The sequence below is a fragment of the Antechinus flavipes genome, chromosome 1, assembly GCF_016432865.1.
Source record: "Antechinus flavipes isolate AdamAnt ecotype Samford, QLD, Australia chromosome 1, AdamAnt_v2, whole genome shotgun sequence".
In the NCBI taxonomy this organism is placed as follows: domain Eukaryota; kingdom Metazoa; phylum Chordata; class Mammalia; order Dasyuromorphia; family Dasyuridae; genus Antechinus; species Antechinus flavipes.
In genome coordinates, this window is record NC_067398.1 from 671,469,993 (window position 1) to 671,489,379 (window position 19,387).

Genomic DNA, 19,387 nt, shown 5'->3' on the forward strand with positions numbered 1-19,387 from the left:
AGAACACACATGTTCTGTATTTGTTCTATACTCTGTTTCTAGAAAGGAGGAACACAAGTCCCCTTAGTGCGTCTATGGACTCATGAGCCAAAAGCTCCTATCCTTACTTCTCTCCCTATTAAGAGCTAAGACAGAGGTCGTCATCCCCATTTATAGATAAGGAAATTGAACTTCAGCCTTAACTGGTAGCCATCCAGTAAATGACAAATCAGGGCAACTGGATGAGGCAAGGGACATAGCACCAGACCTGGAGTCTGGAAGAATCATCATAGTATCTTTTGGTACTAGCTGTGTGCCTCTGGGCAGCAAATCGTTTACCCCTGTTCACTTCAATTTCCTCATCTGTAAAATGAGCTGGAGGATAAATGCAGACAACTCCAGTATCTTTGCCAAGAAAACCCCAAACAGGGTCATGAAAATCAGACATAACTGAAAAATGACAACAAAAGTGGCAAACCAAGTGCTCAAACCTAGATCTTCTTCAAAAATCATCAACTGTTTTGTTTTGGGATTGTTTTTTTTTTTCACTACAAAATAATGCCTCTTGTAGGCTTTAGCATCTGCTGCTTGACATTGTTTATAGAATATAGAATGACATAGTCATTCTGTGACTATGGACAAGTCACATTTTCATGTAAGTAAAATTAATAGTTTGAGCTAGGTACTCTTTAATATCCCTTCCAACTCAGAGAGAATCTATGAAACTTATGTGTGGATTTTCATAAATCTGTATATATAGGTATATTCCACCTTTCCCCCAATCAAACCATAAGGTCCTGTTGTACAAGAACATTTTCTTATTCTTTGTATTCTTCCTAGTACCTTGCTCATAGCAGTCACTCAGATGTTCATTAGTCAGTTGATTTGAAAGCAATACCCCCCCTCCCCATCAGCATGATACAAATTAAAAAAAAAAAAAAAACCAAACATGGGATTTGGGCCAGGAGACCTGGCTCTGCCACACTGACTAACTGAATATAATCCGTATCCGGGATCATAGGAAAACAACTCAGCAGATCAATATGCCAGCTTCAATCTTGGGGACTTGTGATGCAGACTTTCTTTGGCTCATCCTCCAACCCCAACCCAGGATTTTCTCTGGGACCATTACTATTTGACTCATTTGTCTCCACCCAAAATTTCCACCAGGAACATTAGAATCTGGGTCACGTCTGTCTCCACAAAAATGGGGAAAATACCTTCTATTTTCATTGAAGCTCTCGGGCTAACAAAACATCAAACAGCTAAGCTTTATTTAACCTAGCCAAAAAAATTCACAAAGGACTTGCACCTGGTTCCATAAATAGCTGAAAATTTTTTCCCCTCTACTAAAAGTCTCCACTTCCCAAGGACTGATATAGTCCTCCAGATTTCCAATTCTACTCTGGGCTTAAGCCATCTTCTCAAGAAAAGAGCATTAAGACTCCTGGGTAATTAAGCAGCCTTCTGAAATGAGCACCACCTCCCCAGAGATCCAACCAGTCTTCTAGATATAGTGGACTATTCCAGGGCTGAAGCACTGCCTGGGAAAAGGGAAATCACTCAGACAGGGAAGTTCAAGGATCAATTCCCCCATTCTTCAGATTCGCACAATCTACATAACTCATATTACCAGTAGTAATACTCCAATGAGAAGTACAATTCTCGAGGACAAGGATTATTTCCTTTTTGTCTTTGTAAGCCCAGCACCTATTTCAGTGGCACATAGCAGGCACTTAATAAATGCTTATGAATTAGTTGGTGGATACCAATAAGGAATAAGGTCCTGGTTTGCTCCTGACATCCTCTCTCTATTCCTTGCTGCTCTTAAGCCTTGTGGCTTCTTCCCCATTATTGCTGACTGACACATTGCTAGTCTTCCTAAAAGATCTCCTCCTTAACTTGCTGTCATTCTGTCCACTGTTGTTCCCTGGAGCTAGGTAGCACAGTGGATAGAGCGGGAACCTGAGTTCAGATGTGTCCTCAGACACTTATTAGCTGTGTGACTCTAGACTCTGGACCGCATCTGTAATAATAATAGTACTAAATTTCCAGGGTTGCTGTGAGGATCGTATGAGATATAATATTTGTAAAGCTCTTCGCAAACCTTAAAGCATTCTATAACTGCTAGCTGCTGCTGCTGCTCCTCTTCCTCTTCTTCCTCCTCCTCCTTCTCTTCTTCCTCCTCCTCCTCCTCCTCCTCTTCCTCCTCCTCCTCCTCCTCTTCCTCTTACTACTACTACTGGCTACCAAAGGGCTCAACTGGCTCTGCAGGCTTCCCTCAGGGAATAGAGAAGTCTTCTCAGTGCTTGTTCCCCTGTCTCTAGTTTTGTCAGAAACTGCCTCCTCCAAATCGAATCCTTCTCTTTCTTCAGTGTGATTTTAAAGGTTGTGATTGCAATAGTTCTCTCCATTGTAGACTAAACTAGAAAAAGAATATCCTACCTTATTAAGAAGACTTTATCATTGCCAAAACCAAGCCTGGTATTTGACACCTTGTATGAAGAGAGAGCCAGCAATGCAAAGGCATCCAGACCTGGGAAGTTCCTGGGTACAGTTGCTACATAAACAAAAGCATTTCTTTCTTCAACCCAATTAAGGGTTTTCTTTGAACATTAGTTTCTTCATATATTCCATAAAGGATAACAATACATATGCCGCCTGCTACAGCAGAGCTTTTGTAAAGAAATTGCTTCATAAACCTTAAAGCACTGTAGAAATGGGAGTGGTTATCCATTCAAATCCACAAGCATTGATTCGGCCCCAGCATATACAAAGCCTTGTGCCTTCCCTGTATGAGATACAGAGATACAAAGATAAATGTTGGAGTTGCACCCTCAGGAACCACTTTTCCAACTACAGAATAGTAAGTGATAGAAGTCCAAACAAAGTGGTATTTTGTTTTGTTTTGTTTTAATTTCAGTAGAGAAGGCTCTCTAAGAACTCTACATTAGGGAAATCTTGGAGACTTCCTGGAGAAGAAGGCATCTATCATTCAATCTCTAGGACTTAAGCAACAACTCAGGCCTGTTTGGTAGCGGAATACTTGATCTATTTGCTTTTTTCTTTCTACACTTTCTCATTAGGAGACCTCATAGTTCCCATGGTTTTAATTATCATCCTTATTCAGATGACTCCAAAATCTATTTGTTTATCCTTCATTTCTCTCATGAGTCCCAGTCATGCATGTCCCACTGACTTCCTCCCCACAGCTTCCTTCAAGTCTCAGCTAAAATCCTGTCTTCTACAGGAAGCCCTTCCTGATCTCTTTTCATTCTAGTGCCTTCTCTCTGTTGCTTATTTGCCATTTATATCCTACATGTAGCTTGTTAGTATGGGACTGGAGACTATCTTTTGCCTTTCCTTGTTTTGCCTTCACTTAGATAGCACTGTGTCTAGTAAATAGTAGATGATTAATAAATTTTATTATCAGATTAACTATTTCATGAATGTGAACTATTTGCATTTTTGATTTTCTTCCCGAGTTATTTTTACCTTCTGAATCCAATTCTCCCTGTGCAACAAGAGAACTGTTCGGTTCTGCAAATATGTATTGTATCTAGGATATACTGCAACATATTTAACATATATAGGACTGCTTGCCATCCTGGGGGGGGAGGGGAGGGAGGGAGGGGAAAAAACGAAACATAAGTGATTGCAAGGGATAATGTCGTGTAAAAATTATCCTGGCATGGATTCTGTCAATACAAAGTTATTATTAAATAAAATAAAATTTAAAAAAAAAAAAAAAAGATGTGGAGCTGACTGAACTAGGTGATACTAGCTTTGTTACTACTTGAATGTCTTTTTTCTTTTGGTAGTTAATATTTTTTCTCAATAGTATTCTATTTTTCCAATTATAAAGATAGTTTTGAACATTCAAAAAAAAAAAAAAAAAAGATTAACTATTTCAGACTGAATACTGATAAGCAATTCAATTCAAACTAAACATGCCCCACACTGGATTGTTTTTTTTTTTCCCAAAATCTCTCTCTTCCAAATCTCCCTTTCATCTTTCCCAAACCTATCATTTCTCAGTACTCTCCCAGGCCATTGCCCCATCATTCCACCCTCTCCAATCTTAGCCAAATCAGCAAATTCAACACAATTCTATCTTTGACCTCTTAAATCTCTCTGTCTCAAGTGCTTATTAGCTTGTGAACTTGTTCAGAGAATTTAACCTTCAGCCTCAGTTTCTCATCTATCGTAACAGCATAGAATTGATATAATAATAATAGCATTTATATAGCTGCTACTGTGTGTCAGGTTCTGTGCCAAGTGTTTTACAAATATCATCTCATGTGGTCCTTACAACAACCTTGAAAGGTAGAAATATTCCCATTTTTCAGTTCAGGAAACTGTGGCAGAGTGTGACTTCAATCAAGTTCAGCTCAAAGTCATACAGCTAGGAAGTATCTAAGGCCAGTTCTTCCTGACACCAGGCCTAGCACTTTAACACTATCACCTAATCCTGATCATGTGCAACAACTTATGTAAACATTTTGCAAATCTTCAAGTTTTCTACAAATGCTACTTATTAGTCTCTCCTGAGCTCTAATCCTGAATCTCCAACTGCTTGGGCTTCAAAGTGGATATCCTGTGACATCTTTCCCCTCAAACCTCCCTATTTTCAAGAGTATTGCTATCCACTACTTGCCATCTAGGGGAGGGGGTTGGAGGGAAGAGGGAAAAATTTGGAACAGAAAGTATTGAAAGGGTCAGTGTTGAAAAATTACCCATGCATATGTTTTGTAAATAAAAAGCTTTAATTAAAAAATAAAAGAGAGAGAGAGAGAGTATTGTCATCCTCTCAATCACCTAATTTCACAACTTTGGTCTCCTTGGTGTTTCATTTCATCCCATCTCACACATGTCTGATCAGTTGCTGGATCCTACCACCTCTACCTCTATAAGTTCCTCATCTGGCTCTTTCTCTCCTCTCACTGCCATCACCCTGCTCCAAGCTTTCATCTGACCACTTGGCCAGACTATTGCAGTAACTTCCTCATTTATCTCTAGTCCTTCCTTGATTTTGTCTTTCCCTTCTCCAGTTATCCTATTGTAGATATAGCTGCCAAAGTGATTTTCTTAAAGTTCAAACCTGACCGTATCTTTCTCTACCCAACAAGCTCCAATAGTACCCTATCAAAGTATAAGTTTCTCTGTTTGGTCAATCAATAAACATTTAGTGCCTATTTTGTGCCAGTGCTAAACACTGAGGATATAAATATGAAAAAAAATTAGTGCCTGCCTTTAAGGAGTTTACAATTTAATGGAGGAAAAACAGTACATAAGAGGAAACTGAAAAGAAAGCAGGGGAGCAGGGAAGATATTTGAGGGCATGATGAAAAAGCCAAAGAAGTCCCAAACTTAGATATCCTGAGTTTTGTCTCCTTAAATGGAGGTCGTGGGATTCATGGCTGTACCCTCTAATTGGAAAGACAAAAGGTGCTGATGAGATGGAATTCCAAGGCTCACAAGATCCTGAAGATGATGACGTTTTTCCCAAAAAATGGGCTTGGCTTTTAAAGTGCTTTACAATCTGATCCTAATCTACCTTTGCAACTTTATAACATTTCCCTTTCCCTAAAGTTGAGTCCATCCAAATAGGTCTTCTTACTATTGCACACAGGACTTTTATGAGACTCAAATGAGATGATGCCCTTTGCAAACCCTGTATGAAGGCCTTTTGTTGTGTTGTTGTCATCATCAACAATATTATTAGCTTATAGTCACTAGGCTTCGAGTCTAGTGATAACTTCATTTCCTGACTTTTCCACTAACATTCTCCTGAGCTCAAGCAGTAATTCAAATAGATCAATACTGACATGTGCTGGTTATGTTTAATAACCAGGCTCTCTCAGAGGAAAAATGTGTATATGGAAACCTTAAGTTTAACCTGCATTCTTAATATTTTCTTTTCTAGACAATGAGCAAAACAACAAATCAAAGGGCTGTTTTCTGATGATACTGAAAATTTTTATCACAGCTTTTATAAACTGATTAGTACTGGCTCCTACACCCCTCTGTTCACACATAACGCTCCATAACCTATTTCCACACCTTTTCACTGTATCTCCTCTCTGCCTGGAATGAATTACTACCTTATCTCTGCCTCTTAGACTCTTGTTTCCTTCAAAATTTCTCAGAGATCATCTCCAAAACCCTTTCTGATCCCTCCCAGGTATCAGTATCCTCTCCAAAAATTTACTTCATACTTATTTTGTATCTACTTTCTTCTTTAGATGTTGTCTTCTTTTATAAAATATAAGTTACTAAAATGTAGGAACTGTTTCAATTTTGTCTTTGTGGCCTCAATATCTAGTCACAGTGCCTGCCTACCAGAGTAGTTGCAAATACTTACTTGTTGATCTTCATTGATAGCAGAAATTTCCTTATCAGGAGTTCCTTAGAACTATTAAATCATACATTTGGAGGTAACCTCTTTGTCATGGTACAAGATTGCAAGGTTCTGGGTACCAGGCCATGTCAGTTTGCTGTTCTGCCACCTGTTTTTGGTTTTGTTTTTTTTTTTTTTAAGTCTCTAACCTAATTGTCTTAGTTCTTTATCATAATCATAAGTTGCTTGATTTTTTATTTTGTGACTTTTTGGTTTGCATAAGCAAAAGGCTATAGTTATCCTGATGATCCCCATCTCTAACAACTATATTTCAAAGGATGTAAATCCAGCCGTTTGTGCATTAAATCAATTGTCATTTCACCTAAATTCTACTATGTTACTGTGTGTCTATTGAGCATAGAAGGCAAAATGATATAGACTCAAAGGACATTTGTAGAACTTCAGCCTAAAAAAGATGTGGGCAGATCATTTCACCTATGAGCCCCAGTTTCTTTAGCTGCAAAATGAGGTCAAGCTAGAAAATCTCTCCTTTTATCACTATGTCCCTCACCAAAATACAGCCAGTCCCTAGCTCACTAGTTCACCCCAGTCACAGCCATGTGCCTTCCAATAATCAGCCTTTTTATCCTATGGTTAGCAAACTGAGAACCAGTTATAGAATATCTGTACCAACATTAAGAACAAGGTACTTTCATGACACATCATCATTCCTTTCTAGAAACCAGCTTCAGCCTCTTGCACTTGGAGGATTACATCACGATTTACACTTGCCCATTATATTTACTTCACCTTTATTCCCAAGAAAATCCCTCCCTCCTTCCCTGGTTACGGAACCATTCATTGTAACAATGTGTAAAAAAAAAGAAAGAAAAAGAAAACAAAGACGTTCAAGTGTAATCAACAAGATAGAGAACTAGATATTTTCTCTAGACCTCACTAATTCTCCCAAAAAAACCCCAAGAAGTTCAAAAGAATTCTTTGCCTTAAGTGGAACAATTATAATTGTTTCACAAGATAAGAAATAAGAAGCCCAACAAGGTAACAAATAATTAACAGTGTAAAATGCTCATCCTTATTACCCTTGCTTAGTGTCCCTCCCTCATCAACTTCCCACATTCTGTAAAATACACAGCTTAATGGTCTGTAGGTTTGTGTTTTTAAATTCAAGAAATTATCTTCCTGCTGCAGTCTCTATTTGTGGTTTCTAACCCTAACCTTCCTCCAATATCTTGTTACAATAAGTAGATGAAAAGCTATAAACAGACAATTGTCAGTGCTCTAAATCACTATTGATTGCAGAAATGCAAATTAAAACAACTCTGAGGTACCACTTTATACCTCTCAGATTGGTTATAATGACAAGAAAAGATAATGATAAATATTGGAAGGAATATGAATTCCTTATGCATTCTTAGTGAAATTGTGAAATGATCCAATCATTCAGGAGAGCAATTTGGAACTATGTTCAAAAGACTATCAAACTTCGCATATTCTTTGATCCAGCAATGTCAATCCAAGGAAATCATAAAAGAGGAGAAAGGACCCACATGTGCAAAATGTTTATAGCAGCTCTTTTTTGTGGTGGCAAAGAATCAGAAAATGAGTAGATGCCCATCAATTGGGGACTGCTGAATAAGTTATGGTATATGAAAGCAATGGAATGTTATTGTTCTAGTTTTAAAAATTGATGAACAAGCTGATTTTAGAAAGGCCTGGAAAGATTTGCACAAACTGATACTGAGCAAAACAAGCAAAACCATGAATACATTATATATAGTAACAAGATTGTGCAATAATTCAGTAATCCAAGGCAATTCTAATAAATTTTGAATGGCAAATACCATCTACATCCAGAGAGACAACTATTGTCACTGAATATAAATCAGCACATGCTATGGTCACTTTTTTTCCTTCTGGTTTTTTTTTTTTCTGTTTCTCGTGGTTTTTCCCTTTTGTTTTGATTTTTCTCTCCCAACATGATTCATAAGGGGGGAAAAAAAGAATGTACATGTATAACCAGAAAAAATAAATTAGGAAAAAAAAAAAACAAAAACAAGCAACAGACCTCACCTGATTAGAAAAACTGATCTGCTGAAATAAAAAACAATATAAGAGAAGCAAAAAGCAATAACATTAAAAGAAGAAAAAAAGAAGGAAAAAGAAAGTTTCAAGGCAGCTAGATAGTGCAGTGGACAGAGCACTTGTCTTGAAGTCAGGAGAACCTGAGTTCAAATCCAGCTCCAGACACTTAATACTTACTAGCTGTGTGACTCCAGATAAGTCACTTAACTCCAATTGCCTCACCAAAAAAGAAAAGAAAGTTTCCCAGAACTTCTAAATATAGAAATCAAAGCACTAATTGAAATAATCCACATATCACCTCTAGGAATAGAGATAAACAAGCCTGGACTATTAATTAGTAGTGTCTAACATGCAATCACAATCACATTATTTAAGACATGGGTAATAAATAAGTAGAAAATGAAATAGTGGTGATCAAGAGTATGAAAAGATAGCCACAAATCTTGAGCTACACTAAAAAAGAAACAGTATCCAGGACTAAAGAAGCAACTCCCACTTTCCTCTGTATTGTGTTCTGTATTTCCTCTGAATTGTATTCAATCCTGCATGGTCCAGTTTAGGAAAAGAATAGTTAAGTTGGAGAGTATCCAGAGGGGAACAGTCAAGATGGTGAAGGACATAGGAGCATCATAGCATGGCCTAGTGGAGAGATCACTGTATTTGAAATTAGGAAGCTTTGGGTTCAAATGCTATCTCAGATAGTCATCTCTTAGCCCCAGTTTTGTTATGTGTAACATTGGAATAGTAATAGCAATTACCAGGCAGAAAGACATAACATTTTCAAACATGGCCAATATGTGAACGTGTGTGTATAAAAGTGAGATGGATAGAAAGACAGAGAGATTATACTTATTTTGAGGGAAAATAATAAGGGGGTATTTATTTCATAATTAGATATTTATTTCATAATTAGATCAAGAGAACTGGGTTTAAGTCTAGATTCTGGCACTTATTGAGTACATGACTGAACCCCATAACCTGGTCTTGCCCCACTCTGTGAATAAAACACTTCTTAAAATAGATTGAAACCTTTCTTGCACTTCCCAACTTACAGGGACCCATATAAAATTCATTCCAAAATGGGAGAACCCACTAGAGTTCTCCTGTATTTTAGGCAGCCAGCATAACCACCATTCCCCAAAGAGTTATCAGAGAACTTTAGGGAAGGACATTGTAGAAATGTGAGCCAGTTTGGAACATTCAAAAGTCACAGCATTATTAGTATCTAGAGCTAAAAAGGGCCCTCCTAGTTCACCTGATTCAGTTCTTTATTTTTAGGGAAGGAGAAACTGAGGCTCAGGATAGGGGAAAGACCCTATGAATTCAGGCTTAAATCACCTGTCTCCAAATCCAGTGCTCATGCTATTGTATTCCTTTTCTAGCTATATCACTGATAAGGCTAACCTTGAACTTAGTGCTGTATTAAAAACCTTGTTTGGGAGCTAATCTGAATTCACAGTTCTTCAAGAGATGCCAATTCGCTTTTGCAGATGGGCAGCCTTCCTTGCAAACAGGAAGTCATAAAACTTCATCCAAGGACTCCATGCTGCTCTGATAGCAGACATGGTTTTTTTCTTTACCTTTCCCTCAATCCTTCTCCTCTCCTCTGCCTAGTGTGAACAATATAGCTCACTCTCCTGCTGGGCCTTTCTTTGTCAAAAAAGCAAAAAACTGGCCAGTTCTTCCTGGGCTGTGCTAAATATGTCCTCTTCCCTTGGACATTTGTGAGCTGGCTTAGGCCATATCATTTGGGCGCCATGTGCATTCTGTAGAAAGTTCTCTGGGTGGTGTCTTAGGAGGAATTTGCTCCTCTGAATGACTCATTCCATTTTACTTTGTCCCAGCATTAGTTAGTCCCCTTCTTGAGGAGGAGGGGGGAAACATTTATTAGTCAGGATTCATGCTGCCTTTGAGGACTGTTCATGTTGACACAGATAAGGTGAAACTCCCTAACAGTTTGGCAACACCTTCACCTGCCCCTTCCATCCTCCTTTTTTGTAGATGAATTACTATACAGAGGTTTAAGTCTTTAATCCATCAGTAAAATCCTACAGGATCTCAATAGGCTAGAATATTGGACCAGATCTAATTAAAGGAAGTTCAGTAGAACTAAATGGGAAGTCATAGTACCTACTGAGTACCAAATATGGACTTTACTAGATCAGTGTTGCCTTAGAACCTGCCCAGGAATAAATAACATTAGCTGAAGCAAAAAGGGGACAGGGGGAAGGCTCATAGAGTGTCAGCTAGAAAAGAATTGAGAACATATTTTTAAGCTAATATTTTACAAAGCACCTTAAGGTTCTCCAGGCCTTCCATATTTGACCCTCCCTGCAGCCATGTGAGTTATGTATTGCAGATATTCTGATCCCCTTTTTACAAAAAAAGAAAACAGACATTGAAAGGATAAATTGATTTGCCCATGGTCATGGCTACTGAGTGTTAGGGGTGGGACCCAAACTCCCATCTGGCCTCCCTCCAACTTAAGTATTCTTTCCACAGAACCACACTTCCTAACCCTAGCTAAAAGGACTCTTAGAACATAGAATAGCAAAACTAGTAGAAATTGTAAAAATCCTGCCTGTGGATTCTTAACCATTTTTTGGTCTCATGGACCCCTTTGGCAAAATGGTGAACAATATGGACAGACCCTTTCTCAAAATACTGGTTTTTAGGATTAAAAGGGAAGCCAATTATTTTGAAATGATGACATATTCTTTTCCCATCCAAGTTCATAGACCCTCTGAAATCTATCCATGGATCCTAGGTTAAGAACTTCTGTCAGTCCAATCCTTTATGATGCAGATGAGGAAACTAATACTCAGAGAGGGGAAATGACTTGCCTGAGATCATACAGTAAGTTAATGCAACAGTCAAGACTAGAACCCACTTCTCCTCATACTGTGTTACCTTTAGATATATCAAAGTTGGAGGTCATGGAGAAGCTGTTGTGAGAAAGTGTAAAGAGACTATACCCAGAAGTTTGCTAAGAACTGTCCTATCCTTCAAAAAAACAATCTGTTGGTGGTCAATGTGCCAAAAAATCTTTTCAAGTCTATATTTAGTGTCCACCTGCCAAGACAAACCTAGTAACTATATGAACACAATTACAAAACACTTCTCACACAAATAAAGTCAGATCTAAGCAACTGGAAAAATATTCAATTGCTCATGGGTAGACTGAGATAATATAGTAAGGTTATATTTAGACCATCTTATTAATTTATGTATTAAAAATAGCATAAAGAGGCTCTTTTCCTTGAATTTATTATCTTCATACCTTTTTTGTTTAAAAAAAAAAAAAGCTCCATACTTTAGAATTCTGCAGAGTTAACAGATGGCATGTAGAACTCTTAATATTTTCTTTTCCCCAGTTACATGTAAAAGAATTTTTAATATTAGTTTTTAAAACTTTGAGTTCTAGATTATTTCCCTTCCTCCCTCCCCAAACTCCTTCCCATTGAGAAAGCACATGTGAAGTCATGTAAAACATTTCCATAAATCATGTTGCAAAAAAAAAAAAAAAAAAAAACCAAAAATCTTCCCTCTCTTCCAAAAAAAAAACACAAAACCCTCAAGAAACGTAAAGTTTTAAAAAAAAAACAACTATATTTCAATCTGTATTCAGATACAAGCAGTTCTTTCTCTGGATAGCATTTTCCAACATAAGTCTTTCAGAGTAATCTTGGTTTACTTTATTACTAAGAATTGCAAAGTCATTCAAAATTGATCATCCCACAACATTGCTCTTACCTTGTACATAATACATTTCATTTTGTATGATCTCATGGAGGACTTTCCAGATTTTTTTGAGAGCATCCTGCTCATCATTTCCTATAGAATAATAGTATTTCATCATAATCACATGACACAGTTTTTTCAGCCATTCCCCCTATTGATGGGCATCCCCTCAATTTCCAACTTTTTGCCATGGGAAAAGAACTGTTATAAATATTTTTGCACACATAAGTCCTTTTCCTTTTTTTAAATGTCTTTTGAGATACATGATCTAGTAGTGGTATCATTAAGTCAGAGGGTATGCACAATTTTGTGGCCCTTTGACTATAAACTGTTCTCATAATGGCTGAATCAGTTCACAATTCCACCAGCAGGGCATTAATGTCTCATTTTTTTCCCCACATTCCCTTAAACATTTGTCCTTTCCCCTCTTTGGCCTGTTAATGAATCTAGTAGATATGAGGTAGTACTTCTGAATTGTTTTAATTTGTGTTTCTCCAGTCAGTAGTGGTAGTGTAGTGGATAGTGCACCAGCCCTGAAGTCAGGAAGACTGAGTTCAAATCTGGCCTCAGACACTTAACACTTCTTAGCTGTGTGATCCTGGCCAAGTAACTTAACCCCAGTTGCCTCAACAACAACAAAAAATTGTTGTATTAGAGTATTTTCATATGGCTATAAGCAGCTTGATCAGTTCATCTGAAAACTATATATTTTGATCATTTATTAATTGGAGTTTTTTTTTTCTTTATAAATTTGACTCAGTTCCTTGTATGTTTGAGAAAGGAGGCCTTTATCAGAGAAACTTTCTACAAAATTCTTCACAAATTATTTGCATTTGGAATTTTATCTGAAAAGTAGAGTATTCATTAATAGAGCTGAGAGCAATAATTATGAAGAGTCCTGATCTGAGAATCAGGCAATTTAGGAGGCATAGTACATAAGAAGCCTGGCATTAGGAAGATGACAAATTCATACACTCGCTAGCTCGCTAGCTTTGTGACTCTAGGCAAGTCATTTAACTTCTGCCTTGGTTTCTTCATCTGTAAAATAGAAATAATAACAGCACATACTTCCCAGAGTTGTCATGAGGATAAAATGAGACAATACTATTACAAGTCTTAGTGCATTTTAAGCTATTAAAACTTAAAACCCTGTATTTGTAAAACATTTTATAAACCTTCACACATTGTACAAATGTCATTTGTTATTATTTTGTTCCCAACTCTACGACTCTTTATCACTTTGGGCAAGTTATTCCCCATCCCTGGTTCTCAGTTTGATTGTCACATTTATCAGGTTCTTCTAGATCTAAGATTCCTGGATTCTGTTTGGGCTTTGAGACATGGATTAGGAGAGATGAACAAAATTTCTGAATCTTTAATCTGTCATAGCTTGGTCTTACCAATTGGCTTATCATTTACCTAATTGTCAAAATGATCCATATTTGTATGGCTTTGGATTATTCTATAAAATACTGCTACTCCAGACCCTGGGACATCTGAGGTAGATGGTATCCTGTAAAGAGTACTAAATTTGTCATTAAAAGCCCAAACCAAGGTTTGAATGCTGGCTTTACTAATTATCTGTGTCTTTGGACAATTCACTTCTTACTGGTTTGTAAACAAGGAGAGATGTTAGATTTTAGTTGTTATGATTTCCATTGTGTCCTATCTTAATACTGGTATGGTTTGCCATATCCTTCTCCAGCTCATCTTATAGATGAAAGATCTGGAGCAAACAGGGTCAAGTGACTTGTTCAGGGTCACACAGCTGGTAAATATCTGCAGTCAGACTGAAAATCAAGCCCAGGGTTCTCTCCACTGAGCCACATGCTGCTCTGACATTGGACTGTCCAACCTCCACAGACCCTTCCAGTTCACAGTCCTGTCACTGTTTCAAAAGTCAGCTAAGATCCAGGCCTCCCAGCCTGAGCCACGTGGAGACCTATTGGTTATAGATCTTTCTTGTGACCTCATCAAAGTCACCTTCATATTTTGATGTGAGTCACTTTCAGGTGATGTAACTGACATGTTGCATAGCAGATCTCAAGATCGATCCCATGGGGAATGTCAGTGACTGGGATTAGGGAATAAGATCCAGCTGGCACTTGGCTAGAGAAGTTGTGATAGAGGTCAGTAGCAGCCCTTATGTAAGACAACATAAATACAGTAATTGGAGAGCAATTCATTTTATCAAATTAATAAACATTTATTGAAGGCCTAATGTGCACAAGACCTTCCCCCAGAATCCTGCTCTGCTGCATCATCTTGTCCCAGAGGTGACCCTGAATTCTCATAAGCTTTGGCAAGTCCTACCTGTCTAGCTAAGAGATGTCTGAAAAGGCCCATGTCAGGCCTTGGATCCTACAGAAGCTTGTCACTGTGGAATTTGAGGGCCACGATAATTCATGAAAACCATCTCCTAAAGTATTAGAGTAGTTGTAGTCAGCATTGATGGAGATTGGACCCACACTGATGAAAATTTTTTAAGTATTGAAGTGTATGCAGACACAGTGCTTGGTCCTGCGGAGACAAATCTACATGAAACATCATTCTTCAACTCAGGGGACAAGGAACTTATATAGTAAAAGAAAAGAATGGACATTTATTATTGTTATTGGATGTATAAAAGTAAAAGTGAACCCAGCTCAACTCTTTAAGACTCAGTTTTCTCACATTTAAAATGGAGACAATATTTGCATTAATTCAGGGTTTTTGTGGGGGGGAAAATGCTTTGTAAACTGTAAAGTACTACATCCATAGGAGAAATAAGACATGGACACAAATAACTTCTTCAGTGACCTACTAATTTGGGAGATACTCTGTTTGGGGAGGTAAAGGATAAATATTGGCATCTATGTGTCACTATGTATCAAGCCCACTACTAAGCATTTTACAATGATCACCTTCCCTGGGAGCTGGATGTTATTATAAGATTCATTTTACAATTGTGGAAATTGAGACAGAGGTTAAATGACTTGTCCAAGGTCATATAGCTAGTGTCTGAGGTCAGATTTGAACTAGGTCTTCCTACATCCAGACCTAGCATTCTATCTATTATGACATTCAGCCACCTCTGCATTGATGCCTTAACTTTAAGTATGAATCAAGTCACTTACTATCCTATTATCTTCATTTCTCAAGCAAAATGGGCCTAATATTCACCTCCCAGAGATAGTGCAAAAATTAATTAGATCAATAAATAAAATCTTGTTAAATGTGTTAAGCAATATTGTGCTATTTAAAAAAATCCATGAGTGTTGTTGTAGGAGATTGGATCGTTAATTGAGAGTGTGTTCCTACTCCACCCATGAAAAATGTTTGTGCTAAAGTCTCCAAAGTATTAGACATTCCTGCACCTCCTATCCAGTCTCTCATAAAGGTCTTCAGAGCTCATGTAATCAGGCTAGTTCCTCTCCCTGTCTGGGAACAACCATCCCTCAGTCGTTGTGGAGTTTTAGGCAGAAATCCCCTGGCTCTGTTCCCCAGAAGCATTCTACTGACTGCACCCAAGAAGGTCATCCTTCCCACAGGAAATGAAAGCTGGTGCATTCAGCCTGAAGTCATGCCCATTGGCATCAGTTCAGGGAGAGCCCAGTGCCTTTGCTCAACTTCCACCTGCCCTCACATGTCCCCGCTGTGGAAAGTTTGATGTAAGACCTTGGGTGAGAGGTAAGGGGAAGAAGCCTGAGTCGACTTCACCTTGATTTGTTTTAACAAGGAGCTGGTTGTAGGATGATTGTAATAGATGCTCAATAGATAAAGAGTACCTTCCCATAAGGATGGGCAAAGTTCCAGCGGCTTAGAGCACGCAAATCTATGTGGAGTCCTGTGTTCCCAGGAGCTTAAAAGGAAATAGACTATTTATAGTGCAAGGTGAACTTTGAACATGAATTCCACATTTAGTCAACAAGCATTTATTAAGCACTTAGTTGGAGCTAAGCCTGGTGTTAAGCAGACTGACAAATAGAGTCCCTGCCCTCAAGAAGTTCCTTTTCTAATGGAGGACATAATACTTAAATTATGATATGTTTAAGAAAAATAGAAAGTAACCGGAAGGCAAAAACTCTAGCTACTGGGGTAACTAAGAAAAGCTTTCTTCAGAAAGTGGTATTGAAGGTGAACCTGGTAAGAAGCTAAGGAAACTAAGGCAGTGACAATATTCTGGGCATGGGGAACAGCCAGAACAAAGTCACAGAGATGGAGAGGGCATGTGTGGAACAGCTGGGAGGCCAGCATCACCGGATCTGAGACCCTGTACATGTTGGAGAGCCGAGTGACAAGTGGAGGGAAGAGCCAGGTGGGAAAGAACCTCAAATGTACCAGCAGAGGACTCTCCTGGGGGGAAGGAAGGACCGCTGGAGGTTATGGAGTAGGGCATATCACTTGGGACTTGCACATTAGCAAAAGCACACTGGCAGCTAAGTGAAAGGAGGATTGGAAGAGCAGGAGGTCTGTGGCAAAGACACCAGTTCCCTGTACTCCTGCCGTCAAAGTTCCCTCTCAGATACCTTTTTTAGCATTCAAAGCCCTTCATAATATGACCTCTCTTCTGCCTTTTCAGTCTTCTTACATTTTTACTAGCTGTAAAAGATTTTTGCTTTCTTTTTTTTTTCCCTGAGGCAATTGGAGTTAAGTGACTTCCCAGAGGTCACCCAGCTAGGAAGTGTTAGGTATCTGAGGTCAAATTTGAATTCAGGTCCTCTTGACTTCAGGGCTGGGGCTCTATCCACTAGGCCACTTAGCTGCCCCAGATTTTTACATTCTTAGAACACTCCTTCCTTGTCTCTCCTCAATGGCTTCCTTTGAGTCCCACCTAAAATCAGATCTTCTAGCAGAAGCTTTTCCCATCCCCCTCAATGTTAGTGTAGTATCTTCCCTCTGAGATTACCTTCTATATGTCCTATCTATGGGTTGTTTGTACACAGTTGTTTATACTATGAGCTCCTCCAGGATAGGGAATGTTTTTTGCCTTTCTTTATATCCCCAGTATTTAATTCAGTGCTTAGCAAATAGGAGGTGCTTAATAAATACTTGTTGACTGACTGGTGATCCCAGAGTGAGTATACAGTATAAGGACTGTGCTAATCCTTGCTAATAAACACTGGAGGTTTTCTGCCCTTTGATGACAACACATGCAGTTGACTCTTTCCTGCTGAAAAGGAAATTTGTGAACCAGGTCTAATTCTGGATCTCCCACAGAGGGTGTCATTTTCATGTCTACCTCCCCCAGAAAAATCATGCAGAAGTCTACTCAGGTAGGCGGGAGATGAGGATATCAGGCTGGAAACTAGTTATTCAGTTGCTCAGTCACAGTGACTGAGCAAGGAAGGAGGAACAACAGACACTCCAGTCTGAAGGAGGGAGCTTGAGGACCAAGTGACTCCAGGTCTCCCAGAGCCTTCAGTACCTTTGGCTGGGGAGAACTGTAGAGGTACTCAGTTCAGCTTCCTCATTTTTCAGAGGAGAAAACTGAGGCCCAAAGAAATTAAACGACTTGGCCAGAGTCACCCAGGCAGTGTCAAAGCTTTGACTGCAAACCCAGACCCTCTCATGCTAAATCCTTTGCTCTTTCCTTCACATTTCAGTGAGAAGCCACCTTTCATCATATGCCCTTTCACATCTTTGTCTTTTCTCTCCCTTCTAACATAGAAGTAGTGGCTATGCTTTGGGACCTGGAGAAACATTCCAGGTATCTTCTCCCCCTGCTCCCCAAACCACAGCCCTGACCACACCTGATGTCAGGTTAATGTTGTCAGGGAAGAGCCAATGAATAGGGGTTTTCTCCCAAGGTATTCTGGGTAACACTACATATAAAACCCTATGGTGTGGGCAGCTAGGTGGCTCAGTGGATAGAGCATCAGCCCTGAAGTCAGGGGAACCTAGTCTCAGACACTTAATATTTTCTAGCTGTGTGATCCTGGGCAAGTCACTTAACCCCATTTGCCTCAGCTAAAAGAAAAAAAAAACCCTATGGTGGAAAAGATTAATAATAATTCCCATTCCTTTGCATTTTATGTTTACAGAACAATCCTGGGAAGTTGGTCATATAAATAATATATCTCCTTTTTGCAGAAAAAGGCTCAGGGAATACAAGGTATTGCTCAAGGTTCCGTATGTCCTATCTGGGATGTGAACACAGATCTTCTGACATTAAGATCAGTGTTCTTTCTCCTGTGTTGGATACAAAATCAGAGTCATTCTCTCTTATCCATAATGAGCTTACAATCTTAATTTACTTCAGTTCAGCAATTATTTAATAAGTTTCTGTGTTCATCCTCTCCACTCAACAGCCTAGATCAGTCTCTCCTCTCCTCTTACCTGGACTGGTACAATAGCCTAATCAATCCTGTCTCTAGACCTTTCCCCCTCCAGGTTTCTGAAGTGTAGGTCTACTCACACCATTCACCCCACTCCTTTCTTTCTCTCCCTGCCTCCTTGCCATAGATAGATGAATGTTTAATAAAAATTTGTTGATTGATTATGAAGCATTGTCAAAGGTGCCTGGGGAAGAAAGATGACTCCTCTAAGAGCTTCTGGTCTAGATGCACACAAAATAATCATGTTCGAATAGAATTTGACAAGTGCATAACAGAGATACAAGGTGTAATACCAAGCCAAAAAGAGGATCAGGGAAGGCTTCCTGGCATTAACATTTTGAAGGATAGTTTTAGGAGTCATAAATATAAAAAATTAGCTAGCAATATTTGGTCACGTGTGTGATAGACTAGACAAAATGTGCAGACAATAAATCCCCTCAGAGTTGAATGTATCTTTGTGAGCTGAGAACTTTTTGCAGGAAGTGGAATTTGAATTGGGTTTGGAGGATGCAGCAAAGTTCAGATTAGCATAGAAAAAAAGAAGGCACAAGTTTCCTTATAGGACATGAATCAACAGAAAGTGATGTTTTCAAGAAACCCCTGTTGGCTAAATGTTTCTATCCAGTCCAGATTGTGTTTCTTTTGTGTACAAAAACTTTACTGCTTCAGAAACTCAACCTATCCTTTTGGTGTTTTCTTCCCCACAGCTTTCTCAAGAGTTCGGGTCTAGAGCTGATGGCAGACAATGTCAACAACTAACAACATAGCTCAGGCTCGGAAGCTGGTGGAACAGCTCCGCATCGAGGCTGGAGTGGAGAGGATCAAGGTAAGCACAGAAGGAATCTTGAACCCTAAACTATCAAGACTAGATGGAAACAAGCCAGGACCTGACAAGTAGAACATCAGA

At 38.8% G+C, this 19,387-nt stretch overlaps 1 protein-coding gene across 1 annotated transcript in view; it reads left to right on the forward strand.

Annotated features, from left to right (window-relative positions):
• The window catches only part of GNG7 (G protein subunit gamma 7), a 379,705-nt gene that overhangs the window by 342,725 nt on the left and 17,593 nt on the right, over positions 1-19,387 (forward strand). Inside the window, exon 5 of the mRNA XM_051972223.1 lies at positions 19,188-19,306. Coding sequence (XP_051828183.1) covers positions 19,226-19,306 — 81 coding nt within the window. The 5' untranslated portion in view covers positions 19,188-19,225. The remainder of the gene's footprint in view (positions 1-19,187; positions 19,307-19,387) is intronic.